The sequence below is a fragment of the Sorex fumeus genome, unplaced genomic scaffold (genome assembly GCF_029834395.1).
Source record: "Sorex fumeus unplaced genomic scaffold, SorFum_2.1 ptg000098l, whole genome shotgun sequence".
Lineage (NCBI taxonomy): Eukaryota > Metazoa > Chordata > Mammalia > Eulipotyphla > Soricidae > Sorex > Sorex fumeus.
In genome coordinates, this window is record NW_026606155.1 from 87,177,287 (window position 1) to 87,197,047 (window position 19,761).

Genomic DNA, 19,761 nt, shown 5'->3' on the forward strand with positions numbered 1-19,761 from the left:
ATTTTTAACAGAAATACAGTGTTTGAAATATTGTTTTCATCTGTAGATCTAAAGATCTGATTCTAATCATTATGTTTAGGATAAAAATATTCGACTTTATTTTGAGATGACCCCAAAGCCCTTCTTAATATTTCAGCATGTCATATACTGTTACTATCAGTAATTCCTTATAACTGTTACTACAAGTTACTTTATGCCTCTGAAATTATTTTTTGATAATGAGCTCATTTGCTAGGTTTGTCCACTTGATCAAACTGATTTATTTTCTGTAGACATTCTGTATGCATTCTTATACATTTCCCTATACATACTATACTGTTCTATCTTACATGTGTCCCCAAACATAAGTACAAAAATTTTATAAATCAAAAAATGTTAAGTCCTTGTAGCTTCCAAACACTACCAGATGTGACCCTGCTGTTCCAAACCAGGTCCAAGTATCACTGCATTGCTGGGTCTAAGCACCAAACTGCCAGGTGGACACTGCTGGGCCCAGTATTGCCAGAACTGGCCCAGGTCCTTTAAGCAAGAGATTATATCATTTCAAGGACTTCTTTCACAAGGATTCAGTTAACCCTTTTGAAAATCTGTCTTCACTTCCATTATATATTTTCATTACCTTGAAAAATCACATAGGAAATTAAGGTCCCTGTAGTGATAGTTATTTGGGCGACCTGATATGGGTGTTATGCATGTGCTATGGGTCTCCGTAACCTCAGATATCTTTCCCCTTATGGATAGGGATAAATCACCACATCAGACTTCTTTTTTTTTCTTAATTCAAACTTTTGATGTCTCCATTATCTCTTCAGGTATAATTAACAGTAGCTTTTTTTTTTTAAAACTGTTGTGTACTTGTAATTGAAATTCCAAAAGTCAGATGAATTTTTTTAAAATTTTTATTAGTGAAACACCTTGAGGTACAGTTGTAGATTTACAAATTTTTGTGCTTGGGTTTCTATTATACAATGATCAAATACCCATCCCTCCACCAGTGCCCATTTTCCACCACCATGGTTAATATCCCTCCCACCCCCATCCCCCTATCCCACCCGGCCTCTGTGGCAGGGCATTCCCTTTTGTTCTCTCTCCTTTTGGGTGTTGTGGTCTGCAAAAGAGGCTTTGAGTGGCAAACATGTTCAGTCCATAGTCTACTTTCAACATGCATCTCCCCTCCTGGGAGGATCCTCCAAACACCCTTTATTTGGTGCTCCTTTCTCTATCTGAGCTGCCCTTTCCCCTAGAATGCCTGGCTGGCCTCTAAGCTATGGAGTAATCCTCCTGGTGCTGATCTCAGCTATTCTTGGGTATTAATCTCATATTTTGTTACTTTATATCCTCCAGATGAATGCAATCTTTCTATGTCTATCCCTCTCTTTCTGACTCATTTCGCTTATCATGATACTTTCCATGTTGTACCACTTGTATGTAAATTTCATGACTTCATCTTTTCTAACAGCTACATAGTACTCCATTGTGTAGATGTACCAAAGTTTCTTTAACCAGTCAAGTCAGATGAATTTTAATTTACTTTTACCAAGTGCCTTTATATTCCTCTTAGCACGTTTAAGCTGCAAGATGAGGGGCCATCACAGAGACATTTCTGTAGTTAGTCACGTTATGGAACATGTTACAGTCCATCTCCACTACGAGCCTCTGGAGCCCCACATGCGTTGGTGTGAACTGGAATTGGGTGCGCAAGGTGTTTCCAGGCCGCACAGAACCCAGTCTGAAATAAAGAAAAAGGCAGGAGCTATTTGTCCCAGGCTCATTGCTTTGTTGGCTCCCGTGACTGATCCTTCCCTACTTAAAGAGGTGAAACGTAAAGAAAATGAACATCTAGGGCCTGGAGCAATAGTATAGCAGATAGAGTGTAATGGCAAGGCCCAATAAGAAGAAAAAATGGTTCCAAGAGGAAAGAAAAGCATCCCTTATAGAAGTTTAAAATAGAAGACTCTGATGTAGCTGGTACACATTTTACACACACAAAGGGTCTAAGGGGTGGTGGTTGGGTAGAGTTGGGATGAAGGGGTAAGAACAAAAGGGAATGTTTAAATAAAGCTCTGTGTCATGGTCATGAGTGGCACTAATGCAGTTTCTGAGAGACAGCCACCTTGGGCAGTGTGCCTTGTGCCAGTCTTCCCTGTTGTCTGCTCTCCAGCAGGACCCAGTCTTGGCCTGCAGGACCAGGGCAGCAGACACGAATGGGCACATACCTCTCAACTCCCATCTCCTATGTCAGAGGCCCCATATTACCTGGTCTACCACCCCTTTTCAGAAAAAAAAATCAGTGAACCCCAGGAAATGGCCCTCTTGGGTTGTTCTAGCACCAGCAATCCCATGTCAGGCAGCAATAACAGTGCCCTCTAGACATTACCCCAGGATGACAGAGGTCCTAAGCTTTAGTTCAATTCGTAGAGCTATTTTTAGCGACAATGTAGGCCCTTGTCTTTCTCACCAGCCTTAGGGCTCAAGGGCCTGGGAGGCTTGTGGTCTCTTACCTGTAGTTCCTCTCCCTGTAGATGAGCCCCCTTCCGAGGAGGGAGATGACACAGTCCTTCAGGGGAGCATCAAGGGGGTTGTGGATGCTGACTGTGACAGTAAGAGGCTTGTACTGCTCTGCTGTCTTAGGCATCTGTGGGAAGAGGCAAAACCTGCCGTGGGACTGATTATGCAGAACAGCTGCTGTGCCTGCCCTCCCGCTTTTCTGGGCCTTAGTTACTCTCCTTTCTTGGCCATCTTAACCTGAACTCCACAGTTGACTACCCCGCTGCCTGGCATGCCAGTGTTTATTTTCTACCTTGATCCATCTCTCTGATGACATACCTTCTCTCCACTTAGAAACCATTGCATTGGGGAAGAGATACCTCTTATCAGTTTAGCTTTGCTTGACATTCAGGACTGTTTATGGATTGGCTCCTACCCACCTCTTCAGCTCATCTGTTCTTCCCTTGATTAAAGAGCATCCCAGCTACCTGGGACACTTTCCCAGCCCTGGCACACCTCTCAACAGGCCCTTCCTCTGAGCTGCTTTGCACAGCCTGCTGCTACTGTAGTGCTCCTCCCACCCCTGCATGAAGAATGCATCTTTGTTGAGCACAGCTAGGTGTGGCCTCAAAACAAACCAAATTGAGCATCTTTGTTTTTGATTGAGCCACACCCTGGCAGTACTCAAGGGCTATTCCCAGCCCTGTGCTCAGACATCACTCCTGATGCTCAGAGTACCATGTGCAGTGCTGGAGATCCAACAGGGCTTGGCTGCATGCAAGGCGAGCATCTTAGGCCCTATACTGTTTTTCCCACCCCTGTCTCCATTTTTCAAGCTCCAGTATAGCTGCTGCCTCGTCCATGAACTTTCAACCCACAACCAGATTGATTTCATACATTTAAGCCATAGTAACCCTGTACCTCTGTAAAGCATTTACACAGAAGGCTAAATAGATCTCCCTTTTCTGATTTTAACTCCCTGAAGGCAGGGCCCACATTGATTTTGATCAGGGCAGGCACGTGGGAAGAGACAGAACCAAGAACTTCAAGCCTGTAAAACATCCCTTTTTTAATTTTTTTTATATAATTTTAGGGTATTGTCTCTACAGCTTTTTTTTTTGTTTGTTTTGTTTTTTCGGCCATACCTGGCATTGTTCAGGACTTAACTCCTGGCAGGCTCAAGGGACCATATGGGATACTAGGGTTTGAACCCAGGTTGACTGTGCTAGGAAAACACCTTACCTGCTGTACTATCTCTCTGGCCCCTAGAACTTCTTTCTTATCTGCAAAACATGAAATAGCTTCACCTCCCAGGACTTTCATGTTAAAAGAGGGTCAGAGAGATAGTAGTACAGGGATATGGTGCTAGTCTTTCATTCGCCAACCCCATTCGATCCCTGGCACTATATATGATCCCCCTGAGCACAGATCCAGGAGTATCCCCAAGAAACTGCTTGGTATAGCCCTAAACTGTAAAATAAAGGAACAAAGGAGAGAAAAGTTCATTGACACTAGTATGAAGTGCTGAATAAACATAAACTATAACTCCTCTAACTGTGGAGTCACCAATCGTAGAAACCCTTTGTTGAACCAAAGGAAGACATTGGAAGATCAAATCTTACTGTGGCATGTGAGAAACCTCAAGAGAAGGATTCCTCAACTTAGCACCTGCTGTCATTCCTGTCACACGTTCACTTGCTCTGACATTTGAGGGGCACCAGATCTTTTTGAAACAGGACCTACTTTGTAGGAAATGGAGTGGCTTGGGGAAAGAATGATGCCCACCTCGATGGCAAGTTTTGGTCTGCTGATGGCGATGTCTTCCTGCGCAAAGCAGCTGAGACTGGACTGGGAGTGTGTTGCCACAGCAGTGAGTCTGAGGAAGCTGTCCTCTGGTGGGCTTTGCTCGAAATGGGAGGAAGACAGACTGGTGGTGATTCTTTGAACTGAAACACATGATGAGCAGAGGGTGAACACAGTTTCCACAGATACAAGTTTCACAGGGCACAGAGGAAGCAGGAGCCTATACACAGGCCTCATTCCTCACTGCAGCTTCAACTATGGGGCACATACTTCTGCTTGGGCTCCTGCCTCACCCTTTTTGTTTTGTTTTTGTGTTGGGGTCCAATGTGGTACTCAGGGGTTACTCTTGCCTCTGCACTCAGGGATCACTCCTGGCAGTACTCAGAGAACCATATGAGATGCTGGGGATCAAACTTAGATCAGCTGTTTGCACAGCCCTACCCACTGTACTACTAGTAGCCAGCCCCTGCCTTGCCCTTTTATCCCCTCTCAGTCCCCCCTGCACTGCGTCAGCCCATCAGTGCCCTGGTTTCTGGACCTCCTCTCTGTGCTGGGACTCCTGCATCTGGGTTCTAGCCCAGTTCTTTATTTTGAAAAACAGGTTTGACCACAACACCCAATAGGAGAGAGAGAACAAAAGGGAATGCCCTGCCACAGAGGCAGGGTGGGATGGGGGGGGATGGGGGTGGGAGGGATACTGGGATCCGTGGTGGTGGGAAGTGGGCACTGGTGGAGGGATGGGTATTTGATCATTGTATAATTGAAACCCAAGCACAAAATTTGTAAGTCTACAACTGTACCTCATGGTGTCTCACTAATAAAAATTTAAAAAAAAAAAAAAGGAAAACAGGTTTGAGTTTCCAGCGGCCTTTTAGCGATCTCAGTAATTTTAGAGTTCCCCAAGTGAGTCTGAGAAGCATGACTCTGATATAATCTACTCTGCTGAAAGCTCTTTTTTAAATGATTTTTTTCAAATTACAAACCCTTGTCCTTGGATCACAAAATTTTCCAACAGATCAAGGAGTGGAGTGAAGAACAGACTGGAGGTGACAAAGGGATAGTGGTAGAGGGCTATGGGAGACTTTGGTGATGATGTGTGCAGGACCTTTGCACAGTAGTAAAATAAACTTGAAACACTATTATAACCATGTTAGCTAAAACTATAATCACAATCACAGTCCTCCCGTTGTTCATCGATTTGCTCGAGCGGTCCCAGTAACGTCTCCATTATGAGACTTCTTGTTACTGTGTTTGGCATATTGAATACGTCACGGGTAGCTTGCCAGGCTCTTCCGTGCAGACGAGATACTCTTGGTAGCTTGCCAGGCTCTCCAAGAGGGGCAGAGGAATCGAACTGGGGTCGACCATGTTGGCTGCATGCAAGGCAAATGCCCTACTGCTGTGCTATCGCTCTAGCCCAAAAAACTATAATAAATTTTTAAAAATTTAAATAAATTTTAAGGGGCCAGGAGATATTACTATGATTTGGGTACATGCTGACTTTGCATCCAACACAGGTTCAATCTGTGCCACTGGCTGTGGCCCCAGCACCCTCTGAGCACCACAGGAGGGGCCTAGGTGGTCCCCAGCACCACTGGACCTGAGCAGCACCACATCCTCAGGCCCCAGGGGCACTGAACCACTGAGAATATCCAGGAGTGGTCCCCAGACCACCGTAGCACTGCTGGGGTTGCCCCCTAATTCCCCAAAATGATAAATGTGAATTTTTGAACACATTAACTTTCCTTGTTAAAACCAGCTCCCCACTGCACAAAATTAAGGAGCCAGAAATATTGTATAGCAGGCAAGGTGCTTGCTTTGCATGTTGTCATGGTCACAGTCACGGTCCTCCCGTTGTTCATCAATTTGCTCAAGCGGGCCCAGTAACGTCTCCATCATGAGACCTGTTGTTACTGTGTTTGGCATATCGAATACATCACGGGTAGCTTGCCAGGCTCTGCCGTGTGAGCGAGATACTCTCGGTAGCTTGCCAGGCTCTCCAAGGGGCGGAGGAATTGAACTTGGGTCGGCCATGTTGGCCACTTGTAAGGCAAATGCCCTACCGCTGTGCTATCGCTCCAACCCCTTGCATGTTGACTCAGGTTCAATCCCTAGCAGCTTATATGGTCCCCTGAGCCCTGCCAGGTGTGGCCCTAAAAGGAAAAAAAAAAAACAAGAAAAAAAATCCAAACTTCTCATAATGTGTAAGACAGGATCAGGCCCCATCAAGCTCTCTCGCTGCACCCCATCCTTGGAAAGTGAACATAGTAGAGAACCTGAAAGCAGGGTAGGTGGGAGTCATCAGCTCAGTGGTAAGGGTTGTTACAATAATATAGTGACACTCTATTCTAATTATTCTCAAATTCCCAAGCCCCCAAGCCCACGCATGGCATTAAAGATTACATTAATTTGGTGGTTGAACCATGGCATTTTGGAGTTCATGAGTCTGGGATGAGGCTGATTCTAAAGTGCAGGCAAGTTTGAGAACATCTACCTTAGTACAGAAAGTTTCAATCCTAGGATAACAAGAATTTGGGGGGGGGGAATACCAAATGCTAGGACCCCATTCCTATCCATGAGCAATAATTAAGAATCTTGGGGAGGAGGAGGAAGTCGTGTACAAGTTCCTTCTGCTCGAATGCCTGTGACACACTTTTCCACCCTCCCTTACTCATCCTTTAAAACCCAGTATGGCCAAATTTACTCGGGGAAAGCCTGCTCCACCTGGGTTGGGAGCTCCTAACCATTGTGTTCTGTTTAGGTCACCAAATACTTCTTATCCTGCTCCCCTGGTCTGTTGACTTATTTGGTTGTAAAGGAATTGTGGGTGCAATGTTGTTGTTTTTAACCTGTGTAATGCTCAATAAATGAGTTGGATAACTGGAAGTTGTCTCTTTAGACTTATAGGGGCCCTGTGACTGCCACCCACCAAAGTAAGGAATGAGAGCAGGTCACAGAGAGAGTTACCCAGGTTTCCACTGAGTGTTATGAGCATCTTCTTTCTCCAGAGCTCTGCAGCAAGGATGCCATTGTAGTACACTGCCTGCACCCCAATCGCCAGCTGCACAGTCTTCTCCTGGTCACTGGGGTTAATCAGAGTCACAGCAAACTGAGCATCCCCTCCCAAAGGTAGAAAGCAGGGAGTTTCCAAGAACAGGTACAGGGGATTGGATATCTCGAGACTTGGAGGGCAGATGCCATTGTCTTTCCCTTGTTTCATTCTCTCTTTCTGTACCCTCTCCAGCACCTCTTTCTCTTGAAGAGATCCTGTAGAGTGGAAGCAACAAAGGAGGTTTTTTGGCGGGTCTAGAGCCTTCAAGTTCAGGATTAAGATTCATTCACCTATGACTGCTCCAATAACAACATTACAAGTCCATTTTAAGCCTCTAGAGGCCCTCGGCAGTGAAATAAAAGCTCAGTGTCAGATACAGCACATTTCTACAAGCTACTTGCAGTTCTTTGGGAACTATGTATTTGACTCTTAACAGCAGCAGAGTTTGCTTTTGGACAAGTCATGTTGTCTTTGAGAACAGCTTAGGAGAGACAGGAGTTTGGACTTACTCCAAGGGCACTGGGATCATGGAATGTACTGGAGCAAGAGACTAACAATTACGTGTGTGTTTTTTTAGGAACCTCGTTCTGGGAACTGAAGGTTGTGAAGGGAACAGTTATGGAGAGGGAGTGTAGTTAGGACACCATAGCTAGACTGCAGATGAGAGACAAAGCCTCGGTTTACCTACCATCAGAGAGGGAGGCGAGATGATGAGTGGTAATGTGGCCAGTGAAAGGGGAAAGGGAAAGCCTTATTGTTTCAACAGACTGTGAACAGTGGTGCCATCCACTAATGAGAAGGGCAGAACTGGATATGGGGGTCAGTGAGGGGGAAAGGATGAACACCTTTAGACTCCTGGGCTTGGTACTAAGTGTTCTGTAGCAGCAGTTTGCAGATTTGTCCCCAAGGGAAGTTGGGAAATGTCTAGAGGTAGTTTTTATTGTCACATACTGGTGGTGGTGGGCAGAGGATGCTGGCATCTAATGAACAGAGACCAGGAATGCTGCTAACAGTCCTGTGAGGCATGGCGCCCACCCCGCCACGTTATCTGACCCCAAAGGGCAAGGGTGTCAAATAAGGTTGAGAAATCCTCATTTTATATGCCAAGAAAAGTCCTATTACTCTCACTGTCCTGCACCTCTTAGGCTCATCCTCTCTGCTGCTCGGGTATTGAGAATTGTGCACCCCTCTTGTCTGGTACCTTCAGGGTACTTGTAGTTCTGAGTGATGTCCTCACAGCGGTCGCCGCCCACACCCTTGGTGCTGATGTTGTTGCCCACATACTTAGTGTTGGAATCAGTCAGCTCCAGTGCCCCATCCTCACGGCACTTCCACACCACACATGAGGCGTTCACTGCAGCAAAGAGGTCAGCAACTGCAGGGGTCAGCCCCAGTGTCCCCTCCTTGACAGCTTTGACCGGAACAAGATCACAGGACTTTAGGACTGAGGGAAGACAAACATCAGTGAGAGAGAGGAGCCACTGTTTTTTGGGTCTGACTCCATCCTTTCTCTCAGATCAAGATCAAAGGGTAGTTTCTGAGAAGGCATTGCAAAGGTGAATCGTTTTTAATTTTTTCTCCGACTTTTGGGTCACCCATCTGGCAGTGCTCAGGGGTTGCTCCTGGCTCTGCACTCAGGAATTATTCCTGGCAGCCTCAGGGGACCATACAGGATACTGGGGATGGAACCCAGGTTGAACATGTGCAAGGACAGCACCCTACTCACTTATACCAAAACACTCTTTAGGGATGATCCCTTTTCATAATGGCCTGTGGCAGAGGCCTCTCAGGAACTGGACAGTAAGAGCAGAAGGAAAATAGTTCCCACAACTTCCCAAGCTCCCTTGACCCTACTCAGATAGGAATTACCTTTATTGAATCACTTGCTGTGCTTCTGATTCTACAATCAGTATTTTCCCGGGAAAGAGAGAGCCACCCTTTCAGTGCTCTTGAAGATTACTTCTCTGAGCTTAAACATTCCCTCTTACCTCCGGGATCCATATCCAGAACCTGGGAAGTTCTACTCCACACATCTGCGGCTCATCTGCAAGCCTTTGTCCTCTGCTGAGACTTGCCCCCTCGCCTATAGCCCTCCCTGGGTCTCCCTGCAGCTGGTGGCCAAAAGGGTGGACACCTCTACCTCCCTAACAGCCCACTGGCATCAGGTCAGCGTTCTGTTGGTCTTAATCACATGTTCTGTCACTCTTGTTTTAAGGACTGCAGACCTACTTCTGGCCACCTGGCTGCTTTAATTTCCTCCTCCAGGAGGGTCCCCTTCTGCTCCAGCAGCTCTGTGCTGCCTGAGGGGCTTGGGCCCACCCCTAGGCTTTACCTCCACCTCCAAGAGGATCACTTGGGTGCAGAATCTGCCATCCATCATACCCTGGGGGTAAAGCAGGCCGGGCCATCCAACATTCAGTAGAAGTCTGAAAGACCCTGGTGGGAACAAACAGGGTAGCAGAGGCAAATGAGTCCTGAAAACATCCTAGGAGTGGCAGCGTCCCTTGTCGACATGAGGATGGGGGACACTGTGTGGACATGGTGCAGCTTCCCAGGGAGGGGCGTGCATGCTCTGACCGGCCATCAGTGTCCTGCCTGATGACATCTTAGGATCAAGGCCACTGGAAGGGTGCCCCTGGACTTCCACCCTGTGAGGTTGAAGCCATTACAGGTCTGAGGCCTTTTTTGTGTTTTTATTTGCTCAAAGATCATTCCTGGTGGTGCTCAGGAGACTGTATGTGATGCCAGGGACCAAATCCCAGTGAGCTGCATGCGAGGTAAGTGCTCTACCTGTTGTACTGCCTCTTCAGCCCCAGGTCTGAGGCCTTATCCACTCTTTGGATTTCTCACCAGATTCTCCCCCGCTGGCCTTCTCCGTTCTGGAGCCCCTCCTCATTGTAGTACTCATCGACCAGCAGGCTCCCACCGGTGCCCTGGGCTGAGGCGAAGGTGGTGATGACACGGGCAGGGATTCCCAGACTTCGCAGTGCTGTATGCAAGGACAGAGACAGTGGGACCCTGAGAGGAGGCCTTGTATCTCCTCTGGGCTGGTACACAGTGGACAGAGGAGGGGCCTGCTTAGGACAGAGCAGGTAAGCACCAAGGTACAGGAAATATCAGGCCAAAGAAGGAGACAAACCCAACTCCCAATGGGCAGAGCACACTGCATACATGCTAAGACCGTGTGTGTGTGTGTGCTTGTGTGTGTGTGTGTGCTTGTGTGTGTGTGTGTATGTGTGGTGGGCAGGGGGGGAGGCCGTTTATTACATCATACCTGTGCAAGCAACAGCAGCCAGCACCCAGGCCTGGGCCGCGTGCACTGGCAGCCCACGGCCTGTGAGCCACTGCCTCAGGATGGGCACGCTGCCCCGGCACTTGCCCAACAAGGCCCCTTCCTGGGTAGCTTGGTCCATGGACAAGACTTGCTTCTCCTTGAGTGCATGCAACTGTTGGGGAGAAATGTGGAGGTATTCCTGAGTCTTAGGACATGGCAGCTTTCAGGACATGATTTGGGGGGTTCTCTGAGCATTATAAATGGACCCTCCTCCACTGAATCTTCTGGAACTCCTTAGACCTGTAGGTTCTTGGTTCTGCCCTATCTTTCTGGGTCAACATCTCTAGGGGAATCTCTTTAATAGGATCTCCCTAGAAGATGATGTAAGGACCCCACAGGCAAACAGAACCATGCAGCTAAAGGGCTGCCCCTCCTGAGGTCCCCTCAGCCCAGCTTCCTGCTCCTAACAGGCTGGCCTCATCCTGCAGCACCTCTCCAGGGGCTTTCCAAAGGACCCGGAGGAAATGAGGAACACATTTGTCCTGGGAAAGGACCATTTGAGAACAACAGGAAAGCTCCAAGATCCCTTCAAGCATGGCAGACACATAGGAATTACTGGATTACAACCCCTCTGCTCACCGTAACAGGTGACACAGGGTAAGCTGAGCTTTCCCCTGTCCCTCCCAGGGACTCCCAACAGGCCCAGGTTCCTAGTCTTTTCCACTGAGTGAGCCCCGACTGCTGGCAGTATGACGGAGTGTGTACAGCAAGGTCCCTTGGCTCAGACATTTCTCTAAGAGCCAATCCCAACATCAGGGTGGGGCCTCCCTGGGAGAAGGGATTCTTTGTGATGTGAAGATCTCCAGGACCCTACAGTTGGGGCTCATCATGTCCCCGCTCCCCTTTCCACCTCCTGTTTACTTACCAAGGCACCCAGAATGCGGGCCACATGCTGGGGGTTGCCCCACGCCTCCACCTGCTTGTCCATGCTCAATAAGCTCAGGCTGAGGTCGATGACATCTCTCTCAAACTGTGAAAACCCACAGATCGTGAGGTGGGGGTCCCAGTTTAGGCACCCTCCCACCCCCCACCTTGTTCATTTAGACTTGTCCTGTGACCCTGGTCCCTGTGTGCCCCCACAATGAGATGGGGTGCTTCTTTTTATTCCTAGTCGTTTCCACTGAGTGAATCCCAACTGCTGGCAGTATGGCGGAGCGTGTACACTGAGGTCTCTTGGTTTGAGCAGAAAGGGAGAATTGTTCACCTAGATGACAGAGCTTAGCAGTGGAGCCAGGACCTTGTGGAGATACCAGCCCAGGCGGGAGCTCATGTGGTTTCTGGGGGCTGGGGATGACCCTGAGAAGGTCTACAAAACTGGTCTGAATTTTCTAAGGGAATCAAGAGGGAGCTATTCCAGGCAAAGGGAACACTCAACTTGAATGTCAGTAAGTGCCCAGGGGCTGACTCTGGCTGGCTCTTGAAGTAAAGAAAGCAGTACCCTACCTACAAAGGGTCTGGGGGAGGGGGCGTTGTCAAACCAGAGTGTTTGACTTTTGTTTCTTTGGGGGTAGGGGTAAGCGGGGAGAAACCCAGTGATGTTTAGAGCTTACTTCTGACTCTGCTCAGAGGATCATATTCAGTGCCAGGAATTAAACCCAGGATGGCTGTGTGCAGAGCAAGCATCTTAATTCCTGTGCTATCTCTCTAGCCACAAGCCTTGTTTGGGCCTTGTCCCATCGATGATAGGGATTTAACAGAGGCTAGATTTGCAAGGTCTTTAGGAGAACTCTGGAAGCTGTGAAGGATGGTCTGATATGGAGTTGAGGAAAGAGGGATCTGCACCACTTAAGTTAGTCACGGTCACGGTCCTCCCATTGTTCATTGATTTTTTCGAGTGGACCCAGTAACATTGTGAGACTTGTTACTGTGTTTGGCATATCGGATACATCACGGGTAGCTTGCCAGGCTTTGCCGTGCGGGCGAGATATTCTCGGTAGCTTGCCGGGCTCTCCGAGAGGGGCGGAGGAATCGAACTCGGGTCGGCCATGTTGGCTGCATGTAAGGCAAACGCCCTACCTGCTGTGCTATCGCTCCAGCCCACTTAAGTTAGTAAAAGAAATTACTTTATAACCAGTAGTTTAGGGACCTGTCAGTTGTGTGGAGCCAGTGAGTGGCAGCCCTTCCCTCCCCCTTACCTGACCAAAGTCCCAGGCCACTGTCTGGATGCAGTCAGCAGTGCCCAGGTAGATGAGGCCATCCTGGTTTAGTAAGTACTCCTGGCGCTGGGCTTCATTCTCCAGAAATACGCCATCCTCTGGTGGGAAGTAGTCATAGGGAGGGTTTGGGGTATGGAGGGACCAGTCAGGCCTCTGCCCACCCTTCCTCATGTTAGGGGCTGTGAGCCTTCCCTTCAGCTCTGCCCAGGAAAGGACTGTGAAGAAGCACTCTCTCACCCCATTCTCCTTCTCGGGAGCTCAGCTTCTTTTCTGGGGGAGCATGGGAAAAGGGTACTGGATTAGCTGAATTAGCCAGTGGCTGGACAAAAAGACATAAAAGCAGGAAGACATTTGCAGTCAGAGTGCTGCCTCCAAGGATTTGGCAATGGCAGCACAGGCCATGGCTCTGAGGGCCTGCAAGGTCTTGCCTGTAAATTCAACTTATAAGCACAAATGTTAAAAAAAAAAATAGTGGACAGGGGTGAGCAGAAGAAAGAGCATTTGACAAGACAAGGTCAGAGGGAAAGTGAAGGGAAAGAGGAAGTATGGGCTGGTAGGTGCGGGATGAAGGGGTCTAGGTTTCATGTCTGCCTGCTGTCCTTCAAGGGGCGAGCTGGAACTTTTGGAGAGACAGGGTCTTTAAGGTGCTTCATCCTCTATAGGAAGAAGGAGCTGCTGGGGCGACTGTACCCAGTACAAGGTGAAGTGTGGTGGGGTGGAGGTATTTGTGATTGGTTAGGCTGATTTCTGGGAATTAGAGAGAAAAAAAAAGGATTTCCATTTCCGTCCCCCCATCCCAGGTGCTCAAAGCAAAAGAAGAGGCTATTTGCAAGCAGGACGCCCTGTAAAGCATAAATATGAACAGTACTGTAAATGGTATGGCCTCAATAATAGCAGAAGAAAAATGAAAACATTAAATGACACCAATAGCTGGGGCTACAGAGAGAGTACAAGGGCTAAGGTGTTACCGTGCATGTGGACAATCCTGGTTTGATCTCCAAGTGCTGCTAGATGTGACCTCAAAACCCACCTTGTAACCCTAATAAACTTTAAGGGTAACAAAGTTAGAGACTGATAGTACATGGGGTAGGGCACTTGCCTTGCGCAGAGCTAACCTGAATTTGAGTTCTATTACCACATATCCCAAAACACCACCAGTAGTGACCCCTGAACAAAGAGCCAAGAGTAAGCCCTGAACACTGCTTGATGTTATCTGAACTCCTCCCCCCATCTCCCACCAAAAAAAAAAAAAAAAGAAAAAGAAAAGAAAATGAAAGAAATCCTGGCACCCTGAAGAACATGGAGCCTAAAACCTCAGGACCAAATGGTCCTGTGTCTCTCCTCCGGCTCCTCCTCCCTGATTCCTCCCTCCAAACTGCTTTAGAAATGACTAGGAACATCCAGCATTTGGCCTGGTCTCTGCAGGACTCCAGGAAGCACACTCAGTGCATGCCCTCTCCTCCCATTCTTTAAAGCCCAGTCCCTGGTGCTATAGTTCCTTGCTGAAGAATACGATTATTTATTTAGAGAAAGTAAAACCGAGTTTGAATCTAGGAGAGATCTATCTGCAAGTAGGCTAACATGAGACTGAGTCTCAGGTAACTTCTGAAAATCTCTGAATCACTTCCCAGATAAGCAGAGCCAATAAGTGGATCTGCCCGGGCTGCCCTTCCACACACTCACATAAAGAGGCCCCCAGGGGCAGGTCCCTGCATGCCAAGCCCAGAGCATGGCATGAATATAAGAGCATGGCAGGACTCCTGTCATGAATACAAGCCAGTGGGTGTCCTCTGGTTTGTTGTTGTTTGGGGGAAAGGAGTCACATCTGGCAGTGCTTAGGGCTTACTCCTGGCTCTGTGCTCAGGGATATCACTCCCTAAGGGTTCAGGGCTTGGAGGAACATAAAGGATGCCAGGGATCCAGCCTTGATTGACCACATGCAAGACAAGTGCCCTCCTTGCTGTACTCTCTCTCTCCACCCAAGCCCTTGGATTTTCTCTGAATTGAGCACTGTTCTAGAACTATTTCTGCGATATCTTTGCTTCAGCCCCCAGGATATCTGTCCATGAGGTGAAGAAACACTAGCAGCCTCTGCTTAGAGGGAAATAGTCTGAGGGTTTTCCTCTCAGAGCAAGAAGTCTCCCCAACTTGCAGGGGAGAGGGGTTAGTCCCACATTCAACCACATGGGGCAAGGGGTCCCCATCCATTGTTCTATCTGCTAAATCCCATGGAGTAGAAAATGAAAGGTCGGATTTAGAACAGGTAGGGAGGGCCATGGGAGGAGTTGTTGGAGAAACTCATCCTGGATGAAAGGAGTGGCCTCCTGGGATTGAAGTACCAGAAAGAGAGGGAATCCAGAGATGGGGCCATAAAAAGGGACCTGGGAATTTCCTTCTACATCCCTAGGTTCCCTCTTTCTCTCAGCTCAACCTTGTGACAAGCCCATTCAGGCTTACAGTAATACTCTGCAAAGGTCCCTGTGCTTGTTGTCTAGGAGTGGCAAAGACTGGAAAGTCACAAAGCACCACTTCTCACTCTCCCACAAACCCTGCAGGAGCTCAAGAGATTAACTTAAAATAGACTTAAAATAGACAAGTTAAGGCACTTGCCTTGCATATGGCTGACCCGAATCTGATCCCTGGCACCACATATAATACCTCCAGGAGTGATCCCTTAGCACAGAGCCAGGATTAAACCCTGAGCACAGCTCAGACTTCAGAAAGGGATGGCAGCAGAAGTGGTCTCCTGGATCCTGGGGCACATCAACAGAGGATTCTGATGCCTTTCTCTGGATGGAAGAACCACAAAAGCCAGGTCTGAGCTTTACAAGAGATAAAGCTGTGGTGCGGGAGGAAGCGGCTGTGGTGCAGGAGGCTGCCATTGAATCCGCTACTCTAGTCAATCATTGATTTAGACAGGCCAGTGTGGAGAGGGTCCAGCAGTTTGTGGAAAGAACAGAGCAGATAAATGGAGAGAAGCAAAAAGAGCACATAGGGGCAGATTATGGCAATGCTGATGAGAAAGTTGAAGCTCTGGCCTCTAGTGAGCACAGACTCTTTTGAGACTGGTAGGGGCCCTAGCTATTCAAAATTTTGTATTGGTGTTTGTGGGTGTTATGGTGTTGTGGATATACCTAGGGGATAGTCCTGTCTCTGCTGAGGAGTGACCTTTGGGGTTCTGAAGGACCATATACTGGGGCTGGGCTGCCTTCAAGGCAAGCAAGCTCCCTATCCTGTACTAGTTCTTTGACATATTTTCTTTTGTTTTTTTGAAAAGGGGTCCCCCAAATTTCCTAAGCTTCGAGGCTCATAAAGCTATGGAAACCCAGGAAGGAAATAGACAAGCCTATTTCTCAGGTGAACTCTATTCCTGAAGCATCAGCCAGCGGTTGTCACTGTAAATGGTCTGTCTCGTAGAGTCACCCCAGGGAATCTCAACTCTTTTAATTTTTTGCCTTTTGGGTCATACCCAGCGATGCTCAGGGGTTACTCCTGGCTTTGCACTCAGAAATTACTGCTAGCAGTGTTCGGGGTCGGCCATGTGCAAGGCAAATGCCCTCTCTGCTGGACTATCACTCTGGCCCAAACCTCAACTCTTGACCCTAAAATGGCACGAGTTGGCTCCAGTGCTGAAGCATGCCCTTGCTTTCAGGGGTAGCCTCAGTCTACAGCTGTAGCTGCAGGTCTGGCCTCTTGGGAGAAGTCACTGAGCATTCCAGTGGCCCTTAGAGGGAGCTGTAAGCCAGGACCCGGGAAGGTGTGTCCTGCTGGAACTGCTCCAGCTCCTAAGCCAACCTCACCTCGATTCCAGGGGTTAAAAAGCAGCGTGAAACGACCCAGGAGGCGTGGCTTCCGGCGGGAGACCTGCAGCAGGAGCGAGTAGTGACCAATGACAGCATCTGTGGGCGTGGTCACAGAAAGGGTCCAGGACTCCGCATCTCTGTTCTCCACTGCAGCTTTCCACCACTTCGGGTCCCCCAGACTGGAAATTGGGAATGTGGCCTGGGTCCTGTTGTCCTCAGAAGGCTGCTCTCCTGCAGTCACACAGTCGCAAAGTGATCATTCCGACCGTCATTGTTACCATTTTGAGTAATAAAGTCCAATATTCAAAAACCAGAGCAGGTGGTTTTGAAATGAAAAAAGAAGAGAGTGAAGGCAGCCTGCCCAGCAATGGGAGATAGACAAAAGGTAGGGGAGGACACAGGAGAACTTATGTCTAGAAATATTCCAGGATCTATAAAACAAATGGAGTAACAGTTACTTCATAGCGCTTGTGTGAGAAATTAAAGCAGCTTTGCATGTAAGGTACTCGTAGTACTATGTCTGACTTGTATTGGCAGAGTTAAACACATAGTCAAGCACATATTCAGCAAATGTGGCCATTAAATATCATATTTAGCTTGGAATAGATCCCATTCCAGATTTTCTATAAAATGGCTATTATATTTGCAACCAAAAGAAAATCCCTCAGTAATAATGAGCCGAACAATTCTGAGTCATGGGATGCATTACTTTTTGTGCACATGCCCTCCTCCTAGACCATGGCTAGGATGATTCCTTAAGATGTAGGAGCCATGTGGGTCACTGATATTTGGGTTTCTTGAGGTAATGCCAGGCAGAGAAGAACTCAAACCTGCTGTCCCAAAGGACTAGGCCTGCTCCTCTTACCTGTTTGTGCAATGAGGGTCACCTTCTTCAAGGCAGACCCAAATTTGGGCACTGGTGCTCGAAAGTGCAGGCAAAGGGTGAAGGACTGTCCCCTCCTCACGATGAGGTGCTGGGAGCTAATGGCCTTCGTGTGGTGCTCCTTATTGTTTTTTGATGCCTGGAAGTCACAGCGCTTGATCCTAAGGGCTATTGCAGGAGAGAGAAATCATGGAGACTAGATAAAGGTGACCGTGTAAGTAAAATCAGTGAGCTTAGAGTCAGAGAAGTCAGGATTCAGGTCCCGCCTGGCAGAATTGACTTATTAGCTGAGTACTATCTTATTACCTACTTATTGTGCCAACTCAGAAAAGTAGTTTTACCACTCAGAGCTCATTTCCTCTTTCTTAGCATAATCCTCCTCCTTTCAGTGGAGATTTATGAGGGAATATATAACTGAATCAGAATTAAACACAAAGTCAAACACATAGTAAGTCCAATTAATTGTGAGTTATTTTTGCTGTTTAAAATATTGCTTATTCTTAATGTTTACCTCCTCTTTCTGTTGCTAATCCAAAAATTATGAACAATAAAGTATCTGGCTCAACCCTACTCATTTTTTTCTTAATATACAATTGGAAAATTTTTAGAGATTGTTTTGAAATAACTGTGCCCAAATATTGTCTTATCAATGAGAATGAGGCCCAGAAAGTGGAATCAACTCACTGGAACTTGGCCCAAATAGTTAGCAAACCCACTGTTGCAGCCTAGAAAAAATCTCTGCAAAAAGGGAGTCCAAGAGTACTGTGATGGCCTATTTGGTAATTCTTATTTTACCATAAGACTTTACAAAGAGACTTGTAAATACTGTAATAAACCCTTGAAGAGGTTCCTGAGATTTCTGTATCCTTTGGGTAGATCTATTTACTTGCTTTCTTTTTTTTCCTTTTCCCTTCTTTCTTTTCTCTTCATTCTTTTTAAGGTTGAGTATCACATTTTACAATAATATTACAGTAATGTTTTAGGCATTTAATATTAGTGTACCACAGCCACCACCAGAATGCCAGTCAGGCCTCTGTTTTTTTTTGTTTATTTGTCTTTTGTGTTGGTTGGTCACAGAAATTGAACCCAGGACCCGATATATGTAGTATAAGTGCTTTACACCTGAGCTCATACTGAGTCTTGCTTTTGTTTCTTTACCTCTGGCTTTATGCCTCTGCCCCCTTTAGTTGACTCCCCATACACCTATCTCCCTTTCATATTTGACTGTGTGACACTCTCATATTCCCTAGGGTCATTTCTCATAATTGCCACAGTTCAGTGAAAGGAGTCATGTTAATATAATAAGAATATAAATCCATGTTAACCACCAACATCACATCCACCATTACCACTGTTGTCACCAATATAATAATAACAGCCTCTTTAGAGCCACACCACCAGTATCATTACTACAGCACCCACCACCTCCCCAACTAGAGCCCTATCACCATCCCTTCCAGCCCTAGCAGCCCCCTCTACCACGCCCACACCACAGCCCCTCGATCAGCAGCAGCTCCTATCGACTAGCCCCTCGTGATAGCCCCATTATAGCCCCACCACTATCATGACCCACTATCTACCTCACCATAGTTACCCACCATCCCTCTGTCATCCATTAACTTTACCCTCATTCACACTATCACTCCTCCATCACTTTTATCATACTCTAATTCCTTTCATGAAAAGACAGAAGATTGGAGGGGCTACTGACAATACAGTCAGCCCCTGGAGAGCTGCTTGGCTCACCCTGTCCCATGGCTGTAGGCTGCTCTTATCCACTTGACCACAGGAAATGACTGTCTTGAACTCTCGCTCTGGCTCCCTCTTTGAATCTGTCTTCCAGACAGGAAATGGAGGTGCTTTTATTGGCGTAAGACTGTAAAGAGTGGGGTTTCCCCCTATTAGGTCCGTGAGCTCTGTGACCGGGTTTTTCTCTCCTACATGCTCCCCACTGGTATCTCTTGGACCAGCTGTTGGGCGGAACCTTTTTTTCATTTTATCTCTTGTGCCTGAGGCCCAAACAGGGGTATGGAGTTGGGGGTGGAGTGGGGAGATCTGTCAGCTAGAGACGCTCAGAAGAAACCTGTAAGCCTGTTGCTCAGTAGTGCCTTACCCGCAGCATTATTACCTGAACTGTACCGAGCAGGACTCTGGAAGAGCAGACTCCTCTGCACACTGGACCCATATCCAACTCTGCATCTCAGGCCCTAAGCAAGTTGCGAGACATCTGTGGGCTGTTTTGA

General features: G+C 47.5%; 1 protein-coding gene across 1 annotated transcript; it reads right to left on the reverse strand.

Annotated features, from left to right (window-relative positions):
• Positions 1-1,566: 1,566 nt before the first annotated feature.
• On the reverse strand, positions 1,567-19,337 carry EPB42 (erythrocyte membrane protein band 4.2). The gene is made up of 13 exons (XM_056133444.1): positions 19,265-19,337; positions 17,501-17,686; positions 16,633-16,866; positions 12,812-12,930; positions 11,542-11,646; positions 10,617-10,788; positions 10,193-10,331; positions 9,675-9,778; positions 8,544-8,786; positions 7,258-7,557; positions 4,273-4,433; positions 2,502-2,635; positions 1,567-1,729 (listed from the first exon to the last, which is right to left on the reverse strand). The coding sequence occupies exons 1-13, from the start codon at positions 19,272-19,274 to the stop codon at positions 1,567-1,569; spliced, it is 2,070 nt and encodes a 689-aa protein (XP_055989419.1). The 5' UTR covers positions 19,275-19,337.
• Between the last annotated feature and the right edge of the window lie 424 nt (positions 19,338-19,761).